This window comes from Nicotiana tomentosiformis, chromosome 2 (genome assembly GCF_000390325.3).
Source record: "Nicotiana tomentosiformis chromosome 2, ASM39032v3, whole genome shotgun sequence".
Taxonomy (NCBI): Eukaryota; Viridiplantae; Streptophyta; class Magnoliopsida; order Solanales; family Solanaceae; genus Nicotiana; species Nicotiana tomentosiformis.
This window is the reverse complement of record NC_090813.1, coordinates 145,297,984-145,319,987: the sequence shown is the minus strand read 5'-3', so window position 1 is coordinate 145,319,987 and position 22,004 is coordinate 145,297,984. Positions and strand designations below refer to the sequence as shown.

The following is a 22,004-nucleotide window of genomic DNA, read 5'->3' as shown; positions in this document are numbered from 1 at the left end:
GTTTCTAATTCTTCAAACCGTTCGTCATTTGAACATTCCTACAAGAAGTTAGGACCAAATTACCAAAAGCTGAAAAGATGGGATTATGCGGCAAATTGTGCGACCACAAATCAATTATGCGAGCCGCAAAATAGTTAGCGACCCGCAAAATGGTCACCGATCTGCCCAGCACACACCACTTCTGGGAATCAATTTTGCGATCCATTGTGCGACCCACATACCTATTTGGCGGTGCATTGTGCGATCGCCTGCCTGTTTTCGGAGGGGTAATTTTCTATTTTTATAACCCGACCCCATTTTGATAAATAGGTTTTGGGGCATATTTTAGGGCAATTATCTGATGATTTTAGAGAGAAGTGAGAGTGTTCTAGAGAGAGTAAGTAGATAAAGTATCTTGTTCATCAAATTCTTGTCCAAGCCTTGAAATCCAACAAGTAATTCCTTAAGTTCTTCATCAAAGAGGTAAGGTTCTAACCCCTAATCTTCAATTTCGAGTTTGGGTAATGATGGGTGATTAAGAGTATGATTCTTGGGGTAAATTTTTCTTATCCTATATTGATTATATTTCATGATTCCATACTCATTTACATCATGAATCCGTGAATTTAGGGAAGAAAAATCAGATTTTTATAAAATCTTCCCAAAACGAAAATTTAAGATTTGAAGGTCCATTTGATATCGGAATTGGATAATTTTTGTATGATTGAACTCGTAGCGGAACGGGTGTTCGGATTTCGTGATTTTTTCGGGATTTGATACGTGGGTCCCACTGTCAAATATTTAAATGAATTTTAGATTTTTATCCGGAAAATTGCTAAATTCATATGGAATTAATTCCTATGATTCGTATTGAGTATATCGAATTATTTGTGAATAGATTCAAAGCTTTTGGAGACAAATTTAAAAGGAAAAGTTGTGGTTGAGTAATTGATTGGAATTTACAAAGCGAGGTAAGTGTCGTGGTTAACCTTGACTTGAGGGAATAGAACTCTTAAATTATTTGTTATGTGAAATGCATGTGAACGACGTATAGGCGTGGTAACGAGTGTCTATACGTCGTCAAATTACTTGTTTGCTTACTTACTTGAAAAATCATAAATTATTTTAAATCATGAATTAATTGTTAAAATAATTATTTCTCTCCTATTATTTGTCAAATATTAATTCTTGAATTCCTGCATTAATTGTTACATGCTATTTGAATTATGTGTCTTGATTGTTATTTGACATTTAGCATATTAAATATTAAACTGCCTATTTTCTCCCTGATTTCTATAATAACTTGTTATTTGTCATTGTTTGTTTCTTAATTAAATCATAATTATTTTATGTTTGTTGTCTTACAATTTTATTTTAATTGTTGCATATATTGGGGAAATTTCTTCTATAAGAATTGGTAAATGAATATATTGGAGGAGCGGGTTGCACGCCGCAACATCATTGAATTGGTAAATATATATATTGGAGGAGCGGGTTGCACGTCGCAACAGAATTGATCAAAATGAATATATTGGAGGATCGGGTTGCACGCCGCAACAGGCTTATTAGAAAGTCCATATTGGAGGATCGGGTTGCACGCCGCAACAGACTTATTAAAAATTTCATATTGGAGGAGCGGGTTGCACGCCGCAACAGACTTATTAAAAAGTCCATATTGGAGGATCGGGTTACATGCCGCAACAAACTTATTAAAAGTCAATATTTTGGGGATCGGATTGCACGCCGCAATAGACTTATTTAAAAGTCAATATATATACTTGACTAAAAATAATTATATGAGAGGATTGAAAATGAAGATATTGTGGAAGCGGTTTGCACGCTATAACGGAAATTTGTTGAAATAATAATGGATTATGACTGCTGAGTTGGCTTCAATTATTATAAATGAGTTACCTGATTTTTTCTATTATTTGTTATTGTTACTAATATTGCGTACAGGTTAATGTAAGCGAACCGCCTTAGCCTCGTCACTACTTCATCGAGGTTAGGCTTAGCACTTACCAGTACATGGGGTCAGTTGTATGGATACTACACTCTGCACTGCTTGTGCAGATTTCAGAGTTTGTCCCAGCGGCGTACCATAGACTTGCTCGGATTTCAGCTATCAGAGGAAACTTGAGGTATAACTGCATGGTGTCCGCAGTTCTGAAGTCCCCGTCTACTTTACCTTAGCTGTGTGTTTGTTTCTAGACAGCTTTATTTTATTCAAACCTTTATTTGTATTATTCTAGAAGCTCGTTTACTTGTGACACCAATTCTGGGATGGTATTTAGACACCATTGTTTTTATAGATTATTCACTACATATCAGATTTTACTTTCGCATTTATTTCTTTGCTATTAATAAATTTAAAAATTGTTTTAAAATGGATAATATTATTCTAATATTGGCTTGCCTAGCAAGTGAAATGTTAGGCGCCATCACGTTCCGAAGGTGGTAATTTCAGGTCGTGACATCTTTTCCTTCTGTTGTATTTCTTATTCAGACAGTGTTGTAGTAAACATTATAGATTATTACGTAGAGCTTATGACTCAGTTTCACCGGTACTGGGAGGAGTGTTGTTGAGATCCTAGTTTTGAAGGTTATATAAGTTTACCAATTTTACTTTAGTATTCCCTGTTTAATATTTTTCTAATAAGCTATTATTAAATGTTAGGCTAACCTAGTCTTAGAGACTAGGTGCCATCACGACATCCTAAGGTGGAAAATTGGGGTCATGACAAGTTGGTATTAGAACTCTAGGTTCATAGGTGTTATGAGTCATAAGTAGGTTTAGTAGAGTCTTACGGATCGGTGCGGAGACATCTGTACTTATCTTCGAGAGGCTATGGAACTGTTAGGAAACTTCTACTTCTTTGATTCCTTATCGTGCAGATTTGTTGACTTCGAAATCTAAATCTTTGACTTTCTATTCTTTCATAGATGGTGAGGACACACACTACTGGATCCGACGATCAGACACCCGTGCCCCCTGCTAGAGCCGCAAGTGGCCGGGCAGGGGAAGAGGCCTAGGAGGGGCACGTGGTGCAGCTAGAGCACCTGCCCGAGGTGGGAATGAGGAGCCACCAGTAGCTCTAGTTGGGGGGCTGGCACTCGAGGCGCCTGTTGCTACCCCTGCACTTCAAGAGACCCTCGCACAGTTCTTGATCATGTTTGGTACTTTAGCCCAGGCGGGGTTGATTAAACTTGCACCAGCCATATCTTAGACTTGGGGAAGAGCTCAGACTCCCGCAGCTCGTACTACAGAGCAGCAGGTCTATGTTGATCAGGTCCTATAGGTTATGCCAGCTCAACCTATTTTTTCGGTTCAGCCCGTGGTTAGGGCAGTGGCATCTAAGGAGGAGCAACGTAGATTGAGAGGTTCAAGAAGTACCATCCTCCTACTTAGAAGGGTTTCTCGAGAAGTGCCAGCGCATTCTTCACATCATGGGTATTGTGGAGACGAGCGGAGTTGCTTTTACTATATTTTAGCTGTCAGGAGCAGCATATCAGTAGTGGCGGGTTTACGAGGAGGGTAGCCCAGCCGATGCATATTCACTTACATGGACTCAGTTTTCACAGATGTTCTTGAGAGAGTTTGTTCCCTAGACCCTTTGGGATACATGGTGCACAGAGTTGAGCAACTGCGCCAGGGTACTATGACAGTGTCAGAGTATGTTGTCAAATTCAGTGATTTGTTCAGAATTGGAGACAGATACCCCATATCAATAGGTTGTAGAGATCGCACGGAGGTTGGAGGGTATGCAGGGCTGAGATAGAAAGAGTACAGGGAGGCCAAATGTCCTCGAGGTACTAGAGGATTTAGTAGTGGCCACGCAGCTTCTACAACCCGTCATGGTAGAGGCTATGTAAGTCGTCTAATTCTTTCAGCATTTCCAGCATCTAGTGGTGCTCTGACTATTCCTAGGTCTCAGGTTGTACACTTTGCTCAGCCACTCTCTAGTGCACCTCCTGCACGAGGTTCCTTCAGAGGTTAGTCTAGCGGACCAGGAGAGGGTATGTTCTAGCAGCCACACCCACCGAGAGCATGCTTTGAGTGTGATGATGTCTGTCATATGGTGAGGGTCTACCCCAGGCTCAGGAGGGGAGCCAGATGTGTAGATCCGGGATCCACTTATCGTATGTGACATCTTACTTTGCTCCGTATTTTGATATATCTCATGATTCTTTGAGTTCTCCTATTTATGTGTCCACACCTATGGGAGATTCTATTATTGTGGACCATGTGTATCAATTGTGTTTATTTGTTATTTGTGGTTTTGAGACCAGAGTTGATATATTGTTACTCAGTATGGTAGACTTTGATATTATCTTGGCATGGACTGGTTGTCACCCTATCATGCTATTCTGGATTGTCACGCCAAGACTGTGACACTGGCTATGCCAGGTTTATTACAGTTAGAGTGGAGGGGTACATTTGATTATGTTCCTAGAAAGGTGGTGTCCTTCCTTAAGGTACATCGGATTGTTGAGAAGGGGTGTGATGCATATCTAGACTTTGTGAGGGATGTCAATGCTGATATTCCTACTTTTGAGTCAGTTTTGGTAGTGAGAGACTTCCTAGATAAATTTCGAGCAAATATTTCGGGCATGCCGCGCGATAGGGATATCGATTTTGGTATTGAGCTGTTGCCGGGCACTCAGCCCATTTCTATTCCACCCTATTGTATGGCACCAGCAGAGTTGAAGGAGTTAAAGGAGCAGTTGCAAGATTTGCTTGATAAGGGTTTCATTCGGCCTAGTGTGTCGCCTTGGGGTGCGCCGATTTTGTTTATGAAGAAGAAGGATGGTTCTATGCGCATGTGTATTGATTATCGGCAATTGAAAAAGGTTACGGTGAAGAACATGTATCCATTACGGTGCATTGATGACTTATTTTATCAGCTATAGGGTGCCAAAGTGTTCTCAAAGATTTATTTGCGGTCAGGGTATCATCAGCTAAAGATTCAGGATCCGGATATTCCAAAGATTACTTTTAGGACCCGATATGGTCACTACGAGTTCCTTGTGATGTCATTTAGATTGACCAGTGCCCCAACAAAATTTACGAACCCGATGAACAATGTAATCCAGCCATATCTTGATTCTTTCGTCATTGTGTTTATTGATGACATCTTTGTGTACTCCTATAGTCTCGAAGATCTTGAGCAGCATATGAGGATTGTACTCCAGATGTTGAGAGAGAAGAAGTTGTATGCAAAATTCTCAAAGTGTGAATTCTAGCTTGATTCAGTGGTGTTTTTGGGTCATGTGCTGTCAAGTGAAGGGATCAAGGTAGATCCGAAGAAGATTGAAGCATTTCAGAGTTGGCCACACCGTCTTCAACTACTGAGATTCTGAGTTTCTTTGGTTTGGCCGGGTATTATTGTTATTTCGTAGAGGGTTTCTCATCCATTTCTGCACCTATGACTAGATTGACCCAGAAGGGTGCTCCTTTCAGATGGTTCGAGGAGTGTGAGGCGAGCTTTCAAAAGCTCAAGACTGCTTTGACTACATCCCCAATATTGGTGTTGCCTACAGGTTTGGGGTCTTACACTGTGTATTGTGATGCATCACATGTTGGTCTTAGCGCGGTATTGATGCAAGACGTTAGGTAATTGCCTACACGTCTCGACAGTTGAAGGTTCATGAGAAGAATTATCTGGTCCACGACTTGGATTGGCAACTATTGTTCATGCATTGAAGATTTCGCGGCACTATTTGTACGGTGACTCATGTGATGTCTATACTGACCACCAGAGTGTACAACATCTGTTCAAGCGTAAAGATCTTAATTTGAAGCAACAGAGGTGGTTAGAGTTGCTTAAAGACTATGATGTTAGTATTCTATATCATCCCGGGAAGGACAATGTGGTGGTCGATGCCTTGAGTCAAAAGACGGAGAGTATGGGTAGTTTGGCATATCTTCCATCAATAGAGTGGCCACTAGCCATGGAAGTTCAGGCCTTAGCCAATCAGTTTGTTAGAATGGATGTTTCGGAGCCCAGGCGAGTTCTTGCTTGCGTGGTTTCTCGGTCTTCATTATATGATCGCATCAGAGATCGTCAGTATGAAGACCCCTATTTTCTTGTCGTTAAGGACATGGTACAGCACGACGACGCCAAGGAGGTTTCTATTAGAGATGACGGTGTGTTGCGGATGCAGGGCCGGTTATGTATGCCCAATATAGATGGGTTACGTGAGTTGATCCTTCAGGAAGCCCACAATTCGCGGTACTCCATTCATCCGGGTGCCGCTAAGATGTATCAGGATTTGAGGCAGCACTATTAGTGGAGGAGAATGAAGAAATATATAGTGGAGTATGTGGCTCAGTGCCTAAATTGTCAGCAAGTGAAATATGGGCATCAGAGGCCAGGCGGTTTGCTTCAGAGCCTTGAGATTCTCGATTGGAAATGGGAGCGGGTTACCTGTACTTCGTTGTTGGAATCCCACGGACTCAGAAGAAATTTGACGCGGTATGGGTGGTTGCGGACAGGTTGACCATGTCGGCTCATTTCATTCTGATGGTGACTACCTATTCTTTAGAAAAGCTGGCTCAGATCTATATCTGCAAGACTATTTGACTGCATGATGTGTTGGTATCTATTGTCTCCGATCAAGGTACGTAGTTCACATCGCGTTTATGGAGAGCTGTGCAGCATGAGTTAGGCACACGGGTAGAGTTGAGTACAACATTTCACCCCCAGACATACGGACAGTCCGAGCACACCATTCAGATATTGGAGGATGTGCTTCATGCCTGTGTTATAGATTTCAGGAGTTTTTGGGTATTATTTCTTGCCGCTTGCAGAGTTAGCCTACAACAACAGCTACCAATCGAGTATTCAGATGGCTCCTTACGAGGCCTTATATGGTAGACGGTGTTTCTCTCCAGTTGGTTGGTTTGAGCCGGGAGAGGCTAGGTTGTTAGGCACAAATTTGGTTCGAGATGCCTTGGAGAAAATCAAGTAGGTTCAGGATCGGCTTCGTACAACCAGTCTAGACAGAAGAGTTATGCTGATCGGAAGGTTCGTGATGTGGCATTTATGGTTGGAGAGAAAGTTTTGCTCCGAGTTTCAACCGTTGAAGGGTATGATAAGGTTCGAAAAGAAGGGAAGGTTGAACCCTAGGTATATCAGACCTTCTGAGATCCTTGAGAGGGTTGACGAGGTTGCCTACAAACTTGCATTGCCACCTAGCTTATCCGGAGTTCATCCGGTGTTCCATGTATCTATGCTCCAGAAGTATTACGGTGATCCGTATCATGTGGTAGACTTCAGCTCGATCCAATTGTAAGTTGATTTGACTTATGTTGAGGAGCCGGTAGCTATCTTGGACAGACAGGTCCCGAAGTTGAGATCAAAGAATATTGCTTCAGTGAAGGTTAAATAAAGGGGTCATCTGGTCGACGAGGCGACATGGGAGATCGAGCACGACATGTAGAGTCATTATCCTCATCTATTCGTCACTTCAGGTATGTACTTATGCACGTTCGAGGATGTACATTTGTTTTAAGAGGGGGAGAATGTAAAGACTCGACCAGCCATTTTGTGTAATTGCGCAATATTTCCCCTTTTTGTGCTTCACACATGTGTGTTTATGATTTTATGAATTTTGGGGTTGATTGGTTTCGTTCCGGGAAGATTTTGTGTTGATTTGGATCCTTTGGTTATTTTCTTAGAGGACTAAGTTTCATATGTTGACCAATGATTTAATTTTGTGAAAGCGAGCCCGCAACGGTGTTGTGATGGCTCCGATAGCTTTGCATCGTAATTTTGGACTTGGGCGTGTGCCCGAAATCGAATTCGGAAGTCCATAGATTGATTTGTGTTTCTTTGCCAAAAATTGGCAATTTGAGGTTTAGAAGCTTGACTGTAGGTTGACTTTTGGCTATCGGGTCCCGTAATTTGGTTTTGGGACTTGGAATAGGCCCGTTATGTTATTTAAAAATTTTATTCAAAATTTGGTATCATTTGCAGTTGATTTGCTAGGATTCGGACGCTTAGTTGTAATTCTAGTATTTCTTGAACTTTACTTTGAAATTCATGCACTTTGGTATTCTATTCGTAGTTCTAGATGTTAGCTTTTTGTTTTGATCGCGCGAGCGAGTTCGTATGATGTTTTTAGACTTGTTTAGATGCTTGGTTTGGAGCCACGAGGGCTCAGATGTGTTTCGGACATGTTTTAGAATGTTTTGGACTGAAAATAGGAAATCCAGTGTGCTGGCACTCGATGTCGCAATTGCGAGCACCAGCCTCTTATTTGCGAACATAGCAGGGGGGTATCAAGTGTCGCAATTGCAACACCTTGTTCGCATTTGCGAAGATTAGGCCTGAGCTGGGTAGTTCGCATTTGCGATTAATCTGTCGCATTTGCGAATGGACAGGGTTCGTATTTGCGAACTCACTTGTCGCATTTGTGATGTCCCTGTTAGCTAGGCAGTTTCCACAATTGCGAGGGCTTCTTCGCAATTGCAAACCCAGTGTCGCAATTGCGACATCTGCAACTGAACAAAAGGTTAGAAAACTTGGGATTTCATCCCATTTCTCACATTTTAGAACTCTAGACTCGGTAGGAGGCAATTTGGAGAGGGGCTTTTCATCTACAAACACTAGCTAAGTGATTCTAATAAATTTTCAACCATATTTCATGATTATATATTAGATTTAACATCAAATTTATGTTAATCAAAGAGGAAAAATTGGAAAATTTTGTCAAGTTTTTGCAAAATGAGGATTTGAGTTTTGAGAGTCGATTTGGACTCGGATTTTTAAACTAATCATATATATCAACTCGCGGGGGTATGGTTAGTCAAAAATTATCCTTGGACTCGGGTTTTTACCGGGCGAGCCTCGGGTTGACTTTTGTTGACTTTTTGGAAAAAGTATAAATATCATAGCTTTATCTATTGTAATTGTTTTTACTTTTATTGTTTGATTATATTAAATTAATTTTGGTTACATTCTAGCCGTATGGAGGCTAATTTTAAGGGGAAAGCTATTTTCGAGGGTTGAGTTGGCCTAGTTGAGGTAAGTGTCTTGCCTAACTTTATGTGGGGGAACTACCCCTTAGGATTTGGGATTGATTGTGCCATTTTTGTTATGTGAAAGCCGTGTACGCAAGGTGACGAGTGGGTGCATGGGTTACCTTATTTGACTTTTGTTAACACTTGTTCTACTTCTTACTTGATACTTTGCTCTTATGCTTTAGTTGAAGTTATTGCTTTCCTTATTTCCCTGTTACATCCTTAACTGTTAAATTTCTTTTACTTGAAGTCGTTATTTCGTGAATTATCTTCATGTTGAGTTACTGGTGTTGAAGTTGTGAAAGTCGTTATCACATTGAGGTGAAGTTGTTAATTGTTGAGATATCTTCCTTATTGAGCAATTCTCATTCATTGTTATTGTTGATATTCTTGTACATATTGTGATTAAGCCATGAGCTATTTGTTGTGGAAACATTGATATTGTTGATATTGGTAAGTTATGGTACATGGGCACTTGTGGTGCGAGTTATTATTGTGTTGTGATATTGATGCACATGCGGCGGTATAAGGATATGGGTTAATGTTCATGCAGCGACATAAGGTGGGATTTATGTGCGTATTACTAGCAAGGGAATTACTTGAAGCCACGCAGTAACATTAGGTGGGCTAAAGTGCGTGTAGCTATTTTGGGAAAAATATTTTCAAAACTATCTAAATGTAAGGCTCACATGGCAGTATAAGGAAAGATTGTGATTGAAATTGAGAAATCTGAATACGAGGTGGTACCTCGGTTGTGATTTTTGTTGTGCATCTCATGTAGAAAAGCGTTATTGGTGGAATAGTTCTTGTTGCTTTTATTCTTCCTTGCCTTATCCCTTTTGTTCGTATTTGACTATTTTGGTTCTCTTATTTTCTTCCATCTTGTTATCTCTATACTTACACTTCTGCCATAAGTATACGTTATTAACCTACTTCCTTATCATTTATTTCTCCGCTTTCCATTACTTCTAGTTATTATATTTTCATTATGTTTGGTATGTCCTAGTATGTGTCTAGACTTAGCCTCGTCACTGCTCTACCAAGGTTAGTTTCATACTTACTGGGTACCATTGTGGTGTATCCGTCTGCCCGTGCTGGACGTTAGTGATTGATTGTAGTTGTTTCCCGGAGACTTCAAGGTATACCTGCTCGGTGTCCACGGGCCTCAAAGTCACCCTCCCTTATCTTTTCATTCTATTGTATTTCTTATTCAGACAGTGTTGTAGTAGACATTATAGATTATTCTGTTGAGCTTATGATTCAGTTCCACCGGTACTAGGAGGATTGTTGTTGAGATCCTATTTTGTAAGGTTATATGAGTTTACCAGTTTTACTTTAGTATTCATGTTTGATTTATTTCTATTAAGCTATTCTTAAATGTTAGGATTACCTAGTTTTCGAGAGTAGGTACCATCACGATATCCTAAGGTGGGAAATTGGGGTCCTGACACCTCGTCACTACTTCTTCGAGGTTAGATTAGATAGTTACTGGGTACACGTTTTACGTACTCACGCTACTCTTTTGCACTGATTGTGCATTTTCTGAGACAGGTACTTCTCGTGGTCACACTAGCGCGTAGACGCACTTCCACAGAGACTTAGTGGTGAGCTGCTTGCCTGCCTTTGATATGCAACATCAGAGTCTCCCTCTACCTTATTTACTATTTCTATTTGTTTTATTTCATACAACAGTTGTAGTAGTTTTGTACATACCCTAGATTGCTCATGCACTTGTGGCACTGGGTTTTGGGGGCTACTAGCATCAATGAACCATTGTACTTATTATTATTATCATCGTGGTTTATGTGTTATTCACACTTGATATTTTTGGGAAAGAATTATGTACAGTTCCATGAGATTTTACTTCTATTCGGTATATTTAAGAAAGTTTCAGTTTTTAAAAGTTAAAAAAAAGAATAATTAAATCAGTGATTCACGTATGGGCTTACATAACAACGGCGTTAGGCGCTTTCACGACCTAATATAGGTTTTGGGTCGTGACAGTTTGGTAACAGAGCTCTAGGTTCACATAGGTCTCACGAGTCATGAGCATGCTTAGTAGAGTCTTGTGGATCGGTGCAGAGACGTCTGTACTTATCTTCGAGAGGCTATAGGGTGTTTGGAAATTTCTCTTTCTTCTTTTCCTATCGTTCAATTGATGTTGTGCTAAGTATATTTATCTTATTCCCTCTCAGATGGTGAGAACGCGTGCTACAGTTGAACCAGACGGTAGAGGGGTTGCTCCCCCAGTTATCAGAGGAAGAGGCAGAGGCCGAGGGAGGGCCACAACTCCTGGGAGAGGATGAGGATGTCCTAGAGTTTCTCTAGTAGTACCACCAGTGGATCCAGTGGAGGATCCTGTTATCGAGGAGCAGGTTGAGGTACCTGCTGCTGAGCCGGCCCAAGCAGATTTTATGACCACACCGGGCTTCCAGGAGGTCATAGGTCGTATGTTGTGGTTCATGGATTCTATGACATAGGCTGGTTTATTTCCAGCGGATCCATCCACATATCAGGTGGGAGGGGGAGAACAGACCCCTACCATTCAGGCTCCCAGGCACGTTGCTACCTTTTATCAGACCCTAGGTGCACTACTTGCGAGCAGGGTCTAGCTAGTTGCAGCAGTCATGCCAGAGCCCAGACCATCCGCGACCGTTGAGCAGCAGAAGCGGCTGGACAGATAGACTAGCCTTCGTCCTCCTGTCTCTAAGGGTGAGCGGTCAGAGGACCCACAAGATTTCATTGTCCGGTGCAAGGAGAGGCTATGTAACATGGTGATATTGAAGTCCAACGAGGTGGACTCCACCACATATCAGCTTGAGGGCAAGGCCCGCAGATGGTGGCAGGCTTACCTCCATAGTAGGCCAGTAGGTTCACCTCCCTTGACTTGGGATCAATTTATGCATCTATTCTTGGAGAAGTACATACCACCTTCTGAGAGAGAGGAGCTACGGGGTCAGCTCGAGCGGCTCCGTCAGGGTCATATGTCTGTGACCGACTACGAGGCGAGATTCAGTGACTTGTATCGCCATGCAACTATTATACTCCCCACAGATGTAGAGAGGGTGCAGAGGTTTATTGCTGGTCTGCACCCTGAGATTCAGGTTTCTATGGCCCGTGAGGCAGAGATGGGGATTTCCTTTCTATGGCCCGACATTCTGGTGGGTTTAGTGGCGCTCTGCCTGGGGGCAGAGGTCAGTCGAGTTATCTCTATCTTGAAGGCTCGACATATGGTCAAGAAAGGTTGTTTGGCCTATTTGGCCTTTGTTCGAGATACTGCTGCAGAGACCTCCGTGATAGATTCAATGATGGTGGTACGAGAGTTTTCCGATGTATTTTCTGCCAATATAACAAGTATGCCACTAGATCAGGACATCGATTTCGGCATTGATTTGGTGCTAGAAACCCACCCTATCTCCACTTTGTCTTATCACATGGTTCTAAAGGAGCTGGGGGAGTTAAAGGAGCAGCTTCAAGAGTTGCTTGAGAAGGGGTTCATCAGGCCAACTGTGTTGCCTTCGGGCGTACCAGTGTTATTTGTGAAGAATAAGTAAGAGAGTATGTGGATATGCATTCATTACCACCAATAGTCACCATCAAGAATAAGTATCCATTGCTGCGCATTGATGATTTGTTTGATCTGCAACAGGGTACTAGAGTGTTCTCAATGATTCACTTAAGATTTGGGTATCATCAAATGATGATTCATGCTTCGGATGTTCCAAAGATGACATTCCGGACCAGATATGGGCACTTTGAGTTTCTAGTGATATCCTTTGGCTTGACTAACGCCCCAATGACGTTTATGGATTTGATGAATCGGGTGTTCAGGCCATATCTTGACTCATTTTCCATTGTTTTCATTGATGACATATTGATCTCCTCACGAAGTATGGAGGAGCACAAGCAGCATTTGAGGCTAGTGCTTCAGACCTTGCGGGAACAGAAGCTATATGTGAAGTTCTCCAAGTGCGAGCTTAATTTAGACTCCATGGCTTTCTTGGGGCATGTTGTATCGGGTGAGGGTATTCAGGTGGATCCAAGGAAGATTGAGGCAGTTTAGAGTTGGCCTCGTCCTACCATAGTGACCAATATCAAAAGTTTCTTAGGGTGAGCAGGTTATTATCGTCGGTTTGTGGAGGACTAATTGTCTATTGTAGCTCCTTTGACTAGATTAACCCATAAGGGTGCTCCGTTCTGATTGTCCGATGCGTGCGAGGCGATAATTCAGGGACATATACTGTGTATTGCGCCAGTGTTTGTTTCCCTCTAGATCAGGGACGTATACTGTGTATTGCGATGCTTCACACATCTTGGATGATGTATTGATGCAGGAGGGGCGGGTTATTACATATGCTTCACTTCAGCTAAATCACAACGAGAAGAATTACCCTGTGCATGATTTGGAGTTGGACGTAAAGAATTATCTTTACGGGGTGTCTTACGAGGTTTACACCGATCATCGTAGTTTGCAATATTTATTTAACCAGAGGGATCTTAATCTGAGGCAGCGCAGGTGGCTTGAGTTACTGAAGGATTATGTTATTATTATCCTTTATCATCCGGCCAAGGCTAATGTGGTCGCAGATGCCTTAGGCAGAAAGGCTGAGAGTTTGGGTAGTTTGGCATTCATTTTAACAGAGGAGAGGCCATTGGCTTTGGACATACAGTTCATAGCCAACCGACTTGTGAGGTTGGATATCTCTAAGCCCAGTCGAGTTCATGCACGTGTGGTGGATCAATCTTCTTTTTCCGAGCAGATCAAGGCTTGCCAGTATGATGATCTACACTTGTTAGTCCTTAGAGAGACGGTACTACGGGGTGATGCCAAAGTGGTTACTATCTATGTTAATGATGTTCTACGACTCCAGGGTCGCTTATGTGTTCCTAATGTTAATGATCTGAGGGAGACAATTCTAGATGAGGCACACAGTTCCGGGTATTCTAATCATCCAGGTGCTACAAAGATATATCGTGACCTGAGGTAGCATTCCTGGTGGCGGTAGATGAAGAAGGACATAGTCGAGTATGTGATAAGGTGTTTGAATTGCCAGCAGGTTAAGTACGACCACCAAAGGGCAGGTGGCCTACTTCAGCAGATGGTTATACCATAGTGGAAGTGGGAGCGCATCATTATGGACTTTGTAGTTGGGTTGCTGTGGACGCTAAGGAAATTTGATGCCATTTGGGTCATTGTCGGCAGGCTGACCAAGTCGGCACACTTTATTCCGGTTGTGACTACGTACTCTTTAGAGAGGTAGGCCCACACTTATATTCAGGAGATTCTCCGGCTGCATGGTATGCCTATTTCTATCATTTCAAATAGAGGCCCTTAGTTCACTTCGCATTTCTAGAGAGAAGTGCATAGTGAGTTAGGTACCCGGGTATAGCTCAGCATAGCCTTTCATCAGCAGACCAACGTGCAGTCGGAGCGGACAATTCAAATTCAAGAGGATATGCTGAGTGCATGTATTATTGACTTCGAAGGGTAGTGGGATCAATTCTTACCATTGGCCAAGTTTTCTTATAACACCAGTTATCAGTCTAACATTGAGATGGTTCCATTTGAGGCTTTATATGGTCGGTGATGTCGTTCCTCCATCAGTTTGTTTGAGCCTGGCGAATCTAGGTTATATGGTACTGATTTGGTAAAGGATGCCTTGGATAAGATGAAGTTGATTCAGGAGAGAATCTGCATAGCACAGTCCATACAGAAGAGGTACGCGGATCAGAAAGCGCGTGATTTATCATTTATGGTGGACGAGAAATTTCTCTTGAACTTCTCACCGATGAAAGGTATCATGAGATTTGGAAAGAAGGGTAAGCTAAATCCGAGGTTTATTTTCCTATTTGAGGTGTTGAAGCGAGTTGGGGAGGTTGCTTACAAGTTTACTTTGCCTCCCAGTCTATCGGGAGTTCATCCGATTTTCCACGTGTCTATGCTCCGGAGGTACCATGCTGACAGGTCGCATGTGTTAGATTACAGTACAGTGCATCTTGATGACATCTTGGGTAATGAAGTGGAGCCAGTTGCCATTGTTGATAGGAAGCTTTCAAGTTGAAATCTAGGAAGATTTTAGTAGTGAAGGTTCAGTTGAGGGGTCAACCAGTCGAGCAGGCAACTTGGGAGGCTGAGGAGGGTATGCGGAGCAGATATTCACACTTATTCAACACTCTAGGTACGATTCTAGACTCGTTCGAGGATGAACGTTTATTTAAGAGGTAGAGAATGTAACGACCCGATCGTTCATTTTGCTTTATGGATCCTTGTTCCCCTATTGAAGACTTCCCGTACGTGCTTTTACTGTTTTATGACTTGCGGGGATTGTTGGTTTGGTTTTGGAAGGGTTTGAGTTGAATTTGGAACACTTAGATCCATAATACTGGCCTAAGGTTGAAATGTTTAACTTGAGTAAATATTTTTAGTAAACGACCTCAGAACCGGGATTTGAGGGTTCCAACAAATTTGTATGATGATTTTTGACTTGGACGCATGTTCGAATTGAGTTTCGTGTAGGCCGAGAGCGTTTCGACGCTTATTGTTGGAAGTTGGCAGTTTGAAGGTTTTAGAATTTTTTAAGTTTGACTTAAAGTGGATTTTGGTGTTATCGATGTCCGTTTGGGATTTCGAACCTTGGAATAAGTTCGTATTGTGAATTGTGACTTGTGCATAAAATTTAGCGTCATTCTGAGTTGTCTAAGTATGTTTCGTCGCGTTCGGAGTTGGTGGAAATGAGTTTGAAGCTTAGAAATGAGGTTTTGAGGTGAGATTCTTGATTCCAGTGTTTTTTTGTGTATTCCGAAGCTTCGAGAAAGCATACAATATGATTATGGACTAATTGATACATTTGGACGGGGTCCCGGGTGGCTCGGGTGTGTTTCGTACCACCCGGAGCAAGTTGGAGTTGGTTGAAAACTGCTGGTGTGCTTCGCGATCGCAAAGAAGAAACTTTTGAGGGCATATGGTTGCCCTATGCAAATGCAAAGGGTGGTCTGCGAACGTGAAGGAGGACCTGGTTGTGCTTCGCGAACGCGGAGGCCTCATCACAATCGCCAAGAAGGAAAAGGTGGGGCTGGGCAGGAAGGCCTTTGGCCTTCGCGAACGCGACCAGGGTATTGCGAACAAGGAAGGCTAGGGGCTGATTCATCACGAACGCGACCAGCTGATCACGAACGTGAAGGGTGTTTTTGGCTAGTGGCAGATTGGCCTTCGCGATCGCGAAGAAGGAATCACTGGGCAGGCTTTGTTTTATTACGAGACTTAGTCTCTTTTCTCTTAGTTTCCACTTGGTCTTGGATGAATTTGAGAGTATTTGCTGGGGGATTTTTATCAACTTCACATGGTAAGTGACCCCTATCAATTCTTGAGTTAAATACACGGATTATGTGTAGATTTAACATGGAATTAGAGAGAATTTGTGGGATTTTTGTTGGAACCTAGGGTTTGATAAAAATAGGATTTTACCACAAAATTGATTATGGAATTGGGAATAAATTAAATATTTGAGTTTGTGAGGTCATGGGTAAAATTTATCTTTGAAAATTTTGGAATTCGGGCACGTAGGCCCGGAGATGACTTTTATGGACTTTTCGAATTTGGTTGGGAAATTTGTCTAATAGTTAAATTATGAGATTTTGATCATTTATTGATTAGTTTATAAGACTTTTGATTAGTTTCATATTGCTCGGCTTCGTTTGGGGAGTTCTAGTTAGGTTAAAGAGTCGGATAGTGAACTTGAAAGTGAGGTAAGTCTCTTGCCTAACCTTGTTAAAGAAAAATTATCCCCTTAGGTGTATTAATGGTTATGTGCTACTTGCTGTGGGAGCTACGTAAGCACGAGGTGATGAGAGTCCGTACGTAGCTATATTTATGTTATGTCTTGATAGACTTAGATTCACATAATGCCTTAATTGTGGTATTTGTATTTACCCTGCGTACTTGATTTTCTTAATTTATGACTGAGATTGAGGTTAGAATAAAATATTGATTAAGCCTCTTATATTGGAAAATTGTGAAATATTTGATGAACTATAGATCCGTGTCTTCTCGACTCGCATGTACTTCTGCGAGCGAGGTAGTTTTTCTACTCTTATGGAATCTAGCCGTTTTCCCCGGCAGTATGGTAACACTATTATTATGGTATCAGGTCGTTCACCTCGGTAGTACTATGCATCACTATTCTTATGGGATCGGATCGTTCGCCTCGGCAGTACTCTGTATCACTATTCCTATGGGATCAGGACGGACGCCTAGGCAGACTCGTGCTTAATACCTGATATTTGATTTGGTTCTTGATAACATCTGTGTTCGTGCCTTCGAGACCGACTATGACATTTTAGTGACTTTACATAGATTCATGTTGGTAATTTACTATTAATGTTTTATCTGCTTCGTTGCTACTTGTTGTACATCCTCCATGTCTACTTTATGTATGTTATTAAACTCTGACCACTAGTAAGTGTCAAGTCGACCCCTCGTCACAACTTTGAGGTTAGACTAGATACTTACTGGATATGCATTATTTTACGTACTCACGGTACACTTCTGCATTTATTGTGCAGGTACTGAGACAGGTACTTCTAGTGGTCACACGGGCGTGTAGACACACTTTCACAGAGACTTCGTGGTGATCTGCTTGCCTTACTTCAATCTGTAGCACCGGAGTCTCCCTCTACTTTATTTACTATTTCTGTCTATTTTACTTTAGACAGTAGTTATAGTAGTTTTTTATATCCCCTAGATTTCTCATGCACTTATGGCACCGGGTTTTGGGGTCTAATATCGTGTATGCACTGTTGTACTTATTATTACTATCATCGTGGTTTATGTACACACTTGATATTTTTGGGAAAGAAGTATGTACGGTTCCATGAGATTTTACTTCTATTCGGTATATTTAAGAAAATTTCTATTTTTGAAAAGTTAAAAAAAAAAAAAATTGGAGACTCACGTATGGGCTTGCCTAACGGCGGCGTTAGGCGCCATCAACTATTATAGGTTTTGGGTCGTGACACTTGTATTTTGAAATTCGTTGAGCTCTACTCGTTTGTAAATGTCGGTTGTGTTTGACTTTTATTTCAGGAAACAACTTTGCAATTATCTTTTGTAGTTTGATTTTTCAAAGAGATTTCGTGTTTCTTTTGAGATCTGTCATAATCCAAACTTATTGAAAATCATTAGTAACAACAAGATAAAAAATTTTGTTTTTGCTGAAAAATTACACTTGAGATTAGTGGTCAAAACTAAGGTCAGCAGGATTTTTATTCAGCTTTTACCTACTCGCAATGGCTTGCCTATGTCCCTAGATAATCAAAGCATCGAAAATCATCCAATAGATAATTTAGTCATGCAAAGATATTTATACATGTGAAGTAGCAAACAATAGTAATTATTTTCTAAGGTAGAGGAAAGAAAGAAGCTGGACTCTTTACAATTTGGGCTTGGTAAGCTTAACCAGACCCATCAGCACTTGGGATATGCGGAAAACTCCTATACGCGAAAGGGAAGCAGGCTGGACTGGACTTTGGGCCTAAGTTCTCAATGGAACTCAGCAGGCCCAAGTCAAAACATGCACACAAAAATAAAAATCATTAGTGTGTATCAAATGTAATAACATAGAAAATATGACAAAATAATAACAAAAAGATAATTAATATAGTGAGGCAAATTTCATTTGTGTTAATCCTATAAATATTAATAAGAGTTAGTGAATAAGGCTTGGTATAAATTTATGGATATAATCTCTCTTTTGAGCCCTTGGCACATCAGAGTTCACGAGGGTCTCACGGACCCCGAGCAGTACTTGTGTCACAGAGAGAGATCACAACCACAACAAGTTCACATCCAAATACTATTAATCACATACTTCTAATCTTCCTCAAAGGTTTAAACATGAATAAAAGAAATAAAAGGTAACTCATACTATTAAAATATAAGCAGTGGGAACAAGAGTTCAGGTAAATCCTGTTAAAGTTCCAACATACAAAACACAAGAACTATGAAACAAATGATGGTACAGTAATTCATCAAAGCATAGAAACAAGAAAGGGCACAACACTAACTTAAGAGAATTCATCTCAAATTCATAAGATCACTGTGAGGACATAGTCAAAAAGGGGAACAAAGTTCAAGCAGTAAACAAGTTTCATTTCTCATGGATTTTAGACTTAGGAGTATTACAGATAAGCATCACATTGGGGTAAGCATGGGTGTAGGTTCTATTAGTTTCACTGTAGGCTTGATGTTTAAGAATTCTTCAAAGTAATTTCAGGTCATAGGGACTGTTCGCTGGTTTTCTAACAAAAGGTTTCAGCATGGTTAAGAGCAGGCCTAAAAAGTGAGAGACATTAAACCGGTCACATTAAGCTAACAGTTGGGCATACAAACAGGTTCAGGTTCACTAGCATAGTATACCAACATGACTCAATGCATGATTTGTATTTAAACTAACATGAGATACATGTAAGGATCAATATATTGTAGAGTTACAGCCAATTCTTATCAGTTAAAATCATGAGAACAATCACTATCATCAATGAGAACATGTCCCTTAATGGGAAATATTCACATATTCAAACCAAGTAAAGCACCATAGCAGAGCTAGAACCGGGGCAAGTAGAGGTTATTAGTGTAGCAGCAGGAAGCTCACAAAGACTCAAATGGTCATGAAAGGGTGAATATTAAGCCGACTACAGGGATCAGTGATATATAATCTTCCTAACGTACTTAGCAAGGTTCATTGCATGGTTTCCTTAGTTATCAAATTATTATAGAGAACCCACAAGGGTTATTCTGTTATAACAACATAAGCAGGATGCTAATCAGAATCAACAGGTCAACATGAATGTAGGAGCTGAACCAAACAACAAAATATTATAGATTTTAGGATGATTTAGTGTTTAACAGTGTTCTCAAGAAGAGCTTAATATAAAAAAAAATTGAAACTAGTTACTTAACTAATATATTACAAACAACATATGATAAATCCTTAGCAGAGTCATCAGGTTATCGCATTTGTCATCAGAGACTATTAAAGTAGACAGTCTGAATGCAAGTTATAAAATACAAAAAATTCACTTATAAGGCCAATATAATGTTACAAGTAAGAGCGTCAGATAATCTAGGGGTCCACAAAAATAAAGATAAGTTTAGGAGCATGTTTTCAATTAGCTTATATGCCCTAAAATTACTATTTAACTAATAGAGATAGATTACACAAAACCAATACAAAGATTCACTTAACTTAATCACAGAGGTTTAGTGAGGTTAATTATCAGAATACTACTTAGTTGGAGTTATTTTTACTAATTGAATCATGAAAGATAAGGTTTAGTTACACAGATTCGATAACAACATCAATATAGCATTTTGAATCAAAAATTCCTAAGTTAACAGTGGAAATAATACACAAAGACTGGTCATAACAAACACAATTTTATACCATCAAAATCTAACATAAACAATAGAAAATCAATTAACAAATCATCAGAGCACAAAGTTATACGACTAATTCGAAGTAAAAGAGAGGGGTCAGGAGGCACTGACCTTCTGTAGGGCAGTAAACCAAGTAGAGTCAATTCAACAGCCGTTTAAAGAACCAAACTCAAGACCAACAATGATTGAACTCAAACCGGAAAACAAAAGAGAAAGGAAACAAAAATCAGAGTATTACTGGACTAGTGAGAAAAATCTCAAATTTTAATCCTTCCTTTTCTTTTCTATTGTGTTTCTAATCGTGTTAAGTGTCTCTTAGGTGAAGACATTAAATGCCCCTTTTATAGTGGCATTCAAGCCTTAGAATTCCAACTTATTTTAAATTAGTAGTGGAAGGTGACACAGTCGAGTGATGATAGCAAATAGAGGTGAAATTGGTGAAGAATAGAGAGAAAAAGTAACATGGATTTACCTAGGCACAAGGAGATGACCGTTGAAGGCGAAGCCCTATCAGAGAAAACTCCAATGTCTAGAGGTCACTGCGTTTGACCTTTGGACAAAGAATAATGATAATAGAGTCGAAGACACGGTCATGCATGCCATGGATTTGAAAGAACGATGGGAGAACAAACAGTTCTCAATAACACGATTTAGGTCTAGGGTTCAGATTAGGGCTTTTGAATTTTGGTGATGAAAATGGAAGTATCAGCAATATTCGCGGAAGTAGGGGGACAAATTGAGTGATCTGGGATTTGAATTTGTAACCTTGCACAAGTTTATGCAAGGATTTGTGATTGACAGGGTTGATGGAGATGAGAAAAGAGAGAGAGAATTGGGAAAGAGAGGCATCCGAGTAGGGTTGAGAACGAATGATGGTTTGGGGTCTCTAAGGATTAAAAGTGTACGATTAAATCTGGGCCGTTAAATTGTTTAATCAACGACCCTGATATTTCAGAGTATAAAATTAATAAAAGATTTATTATGAGAAAAGGGACGGTCGTTGGATCTTTATGATCCAACGTTTGGAATGAGATTTGGCAAGGGCTTCCAAATAAAAGAAAAATAAAAATTAATTATGGACCGTTGATATGTTGGATCGACAGTTCAGATTCATTTGTGCTTCTTTTGTGAGTATAAAAGATGGGTGACATGGCATTTGTTATTTGACTCGGATGGGTGACACGGATCGCCAACATAGGATGGAAGAGGTGGATATGGACCGGGTCAAGGCGTTTGGGCCCATGTGTTTTAGGCCAAAATGGTTGAAATGGACCTAAACACGTAGCCATATTGAGTTTAATTGGTTAATTACAATTGTAGCCTTTTGAGCTTTTAACCCTTTTTGTAAAATCAACTTAATCATACCTAATTTATCGTAGTTACATATAATAACTATAATCATCAAATATATTATTAATTACTGTAGTTAATTAACAATTTCTATAATATTTTGTTTATTAAATTATGAAACTAATTTTGGATAATTAAAGTAATAAAGATAATATAGTTATAAATTAAGGACTAATTTATTATATTAATTGTTAAACTTGTTTACTACAATATAAA

The 22,004-nt window shown here is 40.4% G+C and overlaps 1 protein-coding gene across 1 annotated transcript; it reads left to right on the top strand.

The window, feature by feature from the left end:
* The first annotated feature begins 11,775 nt into the window (after positions 1-11,775).
* On the top strand, positions 11,776-12,558 carry LOC138905795 (uncharacterized). Its single transcript, XM_070194312.1, has one exon. The coding sequence runs from the start codon at positions 11,776-11,778 to the stop codon at positions 12,556-12,558; it is 783 nt and encodes a 260-aa protein (XP_070050413.1).
* Positions 12,559-22,004: the final 9,446 nt, after the last annotated feature.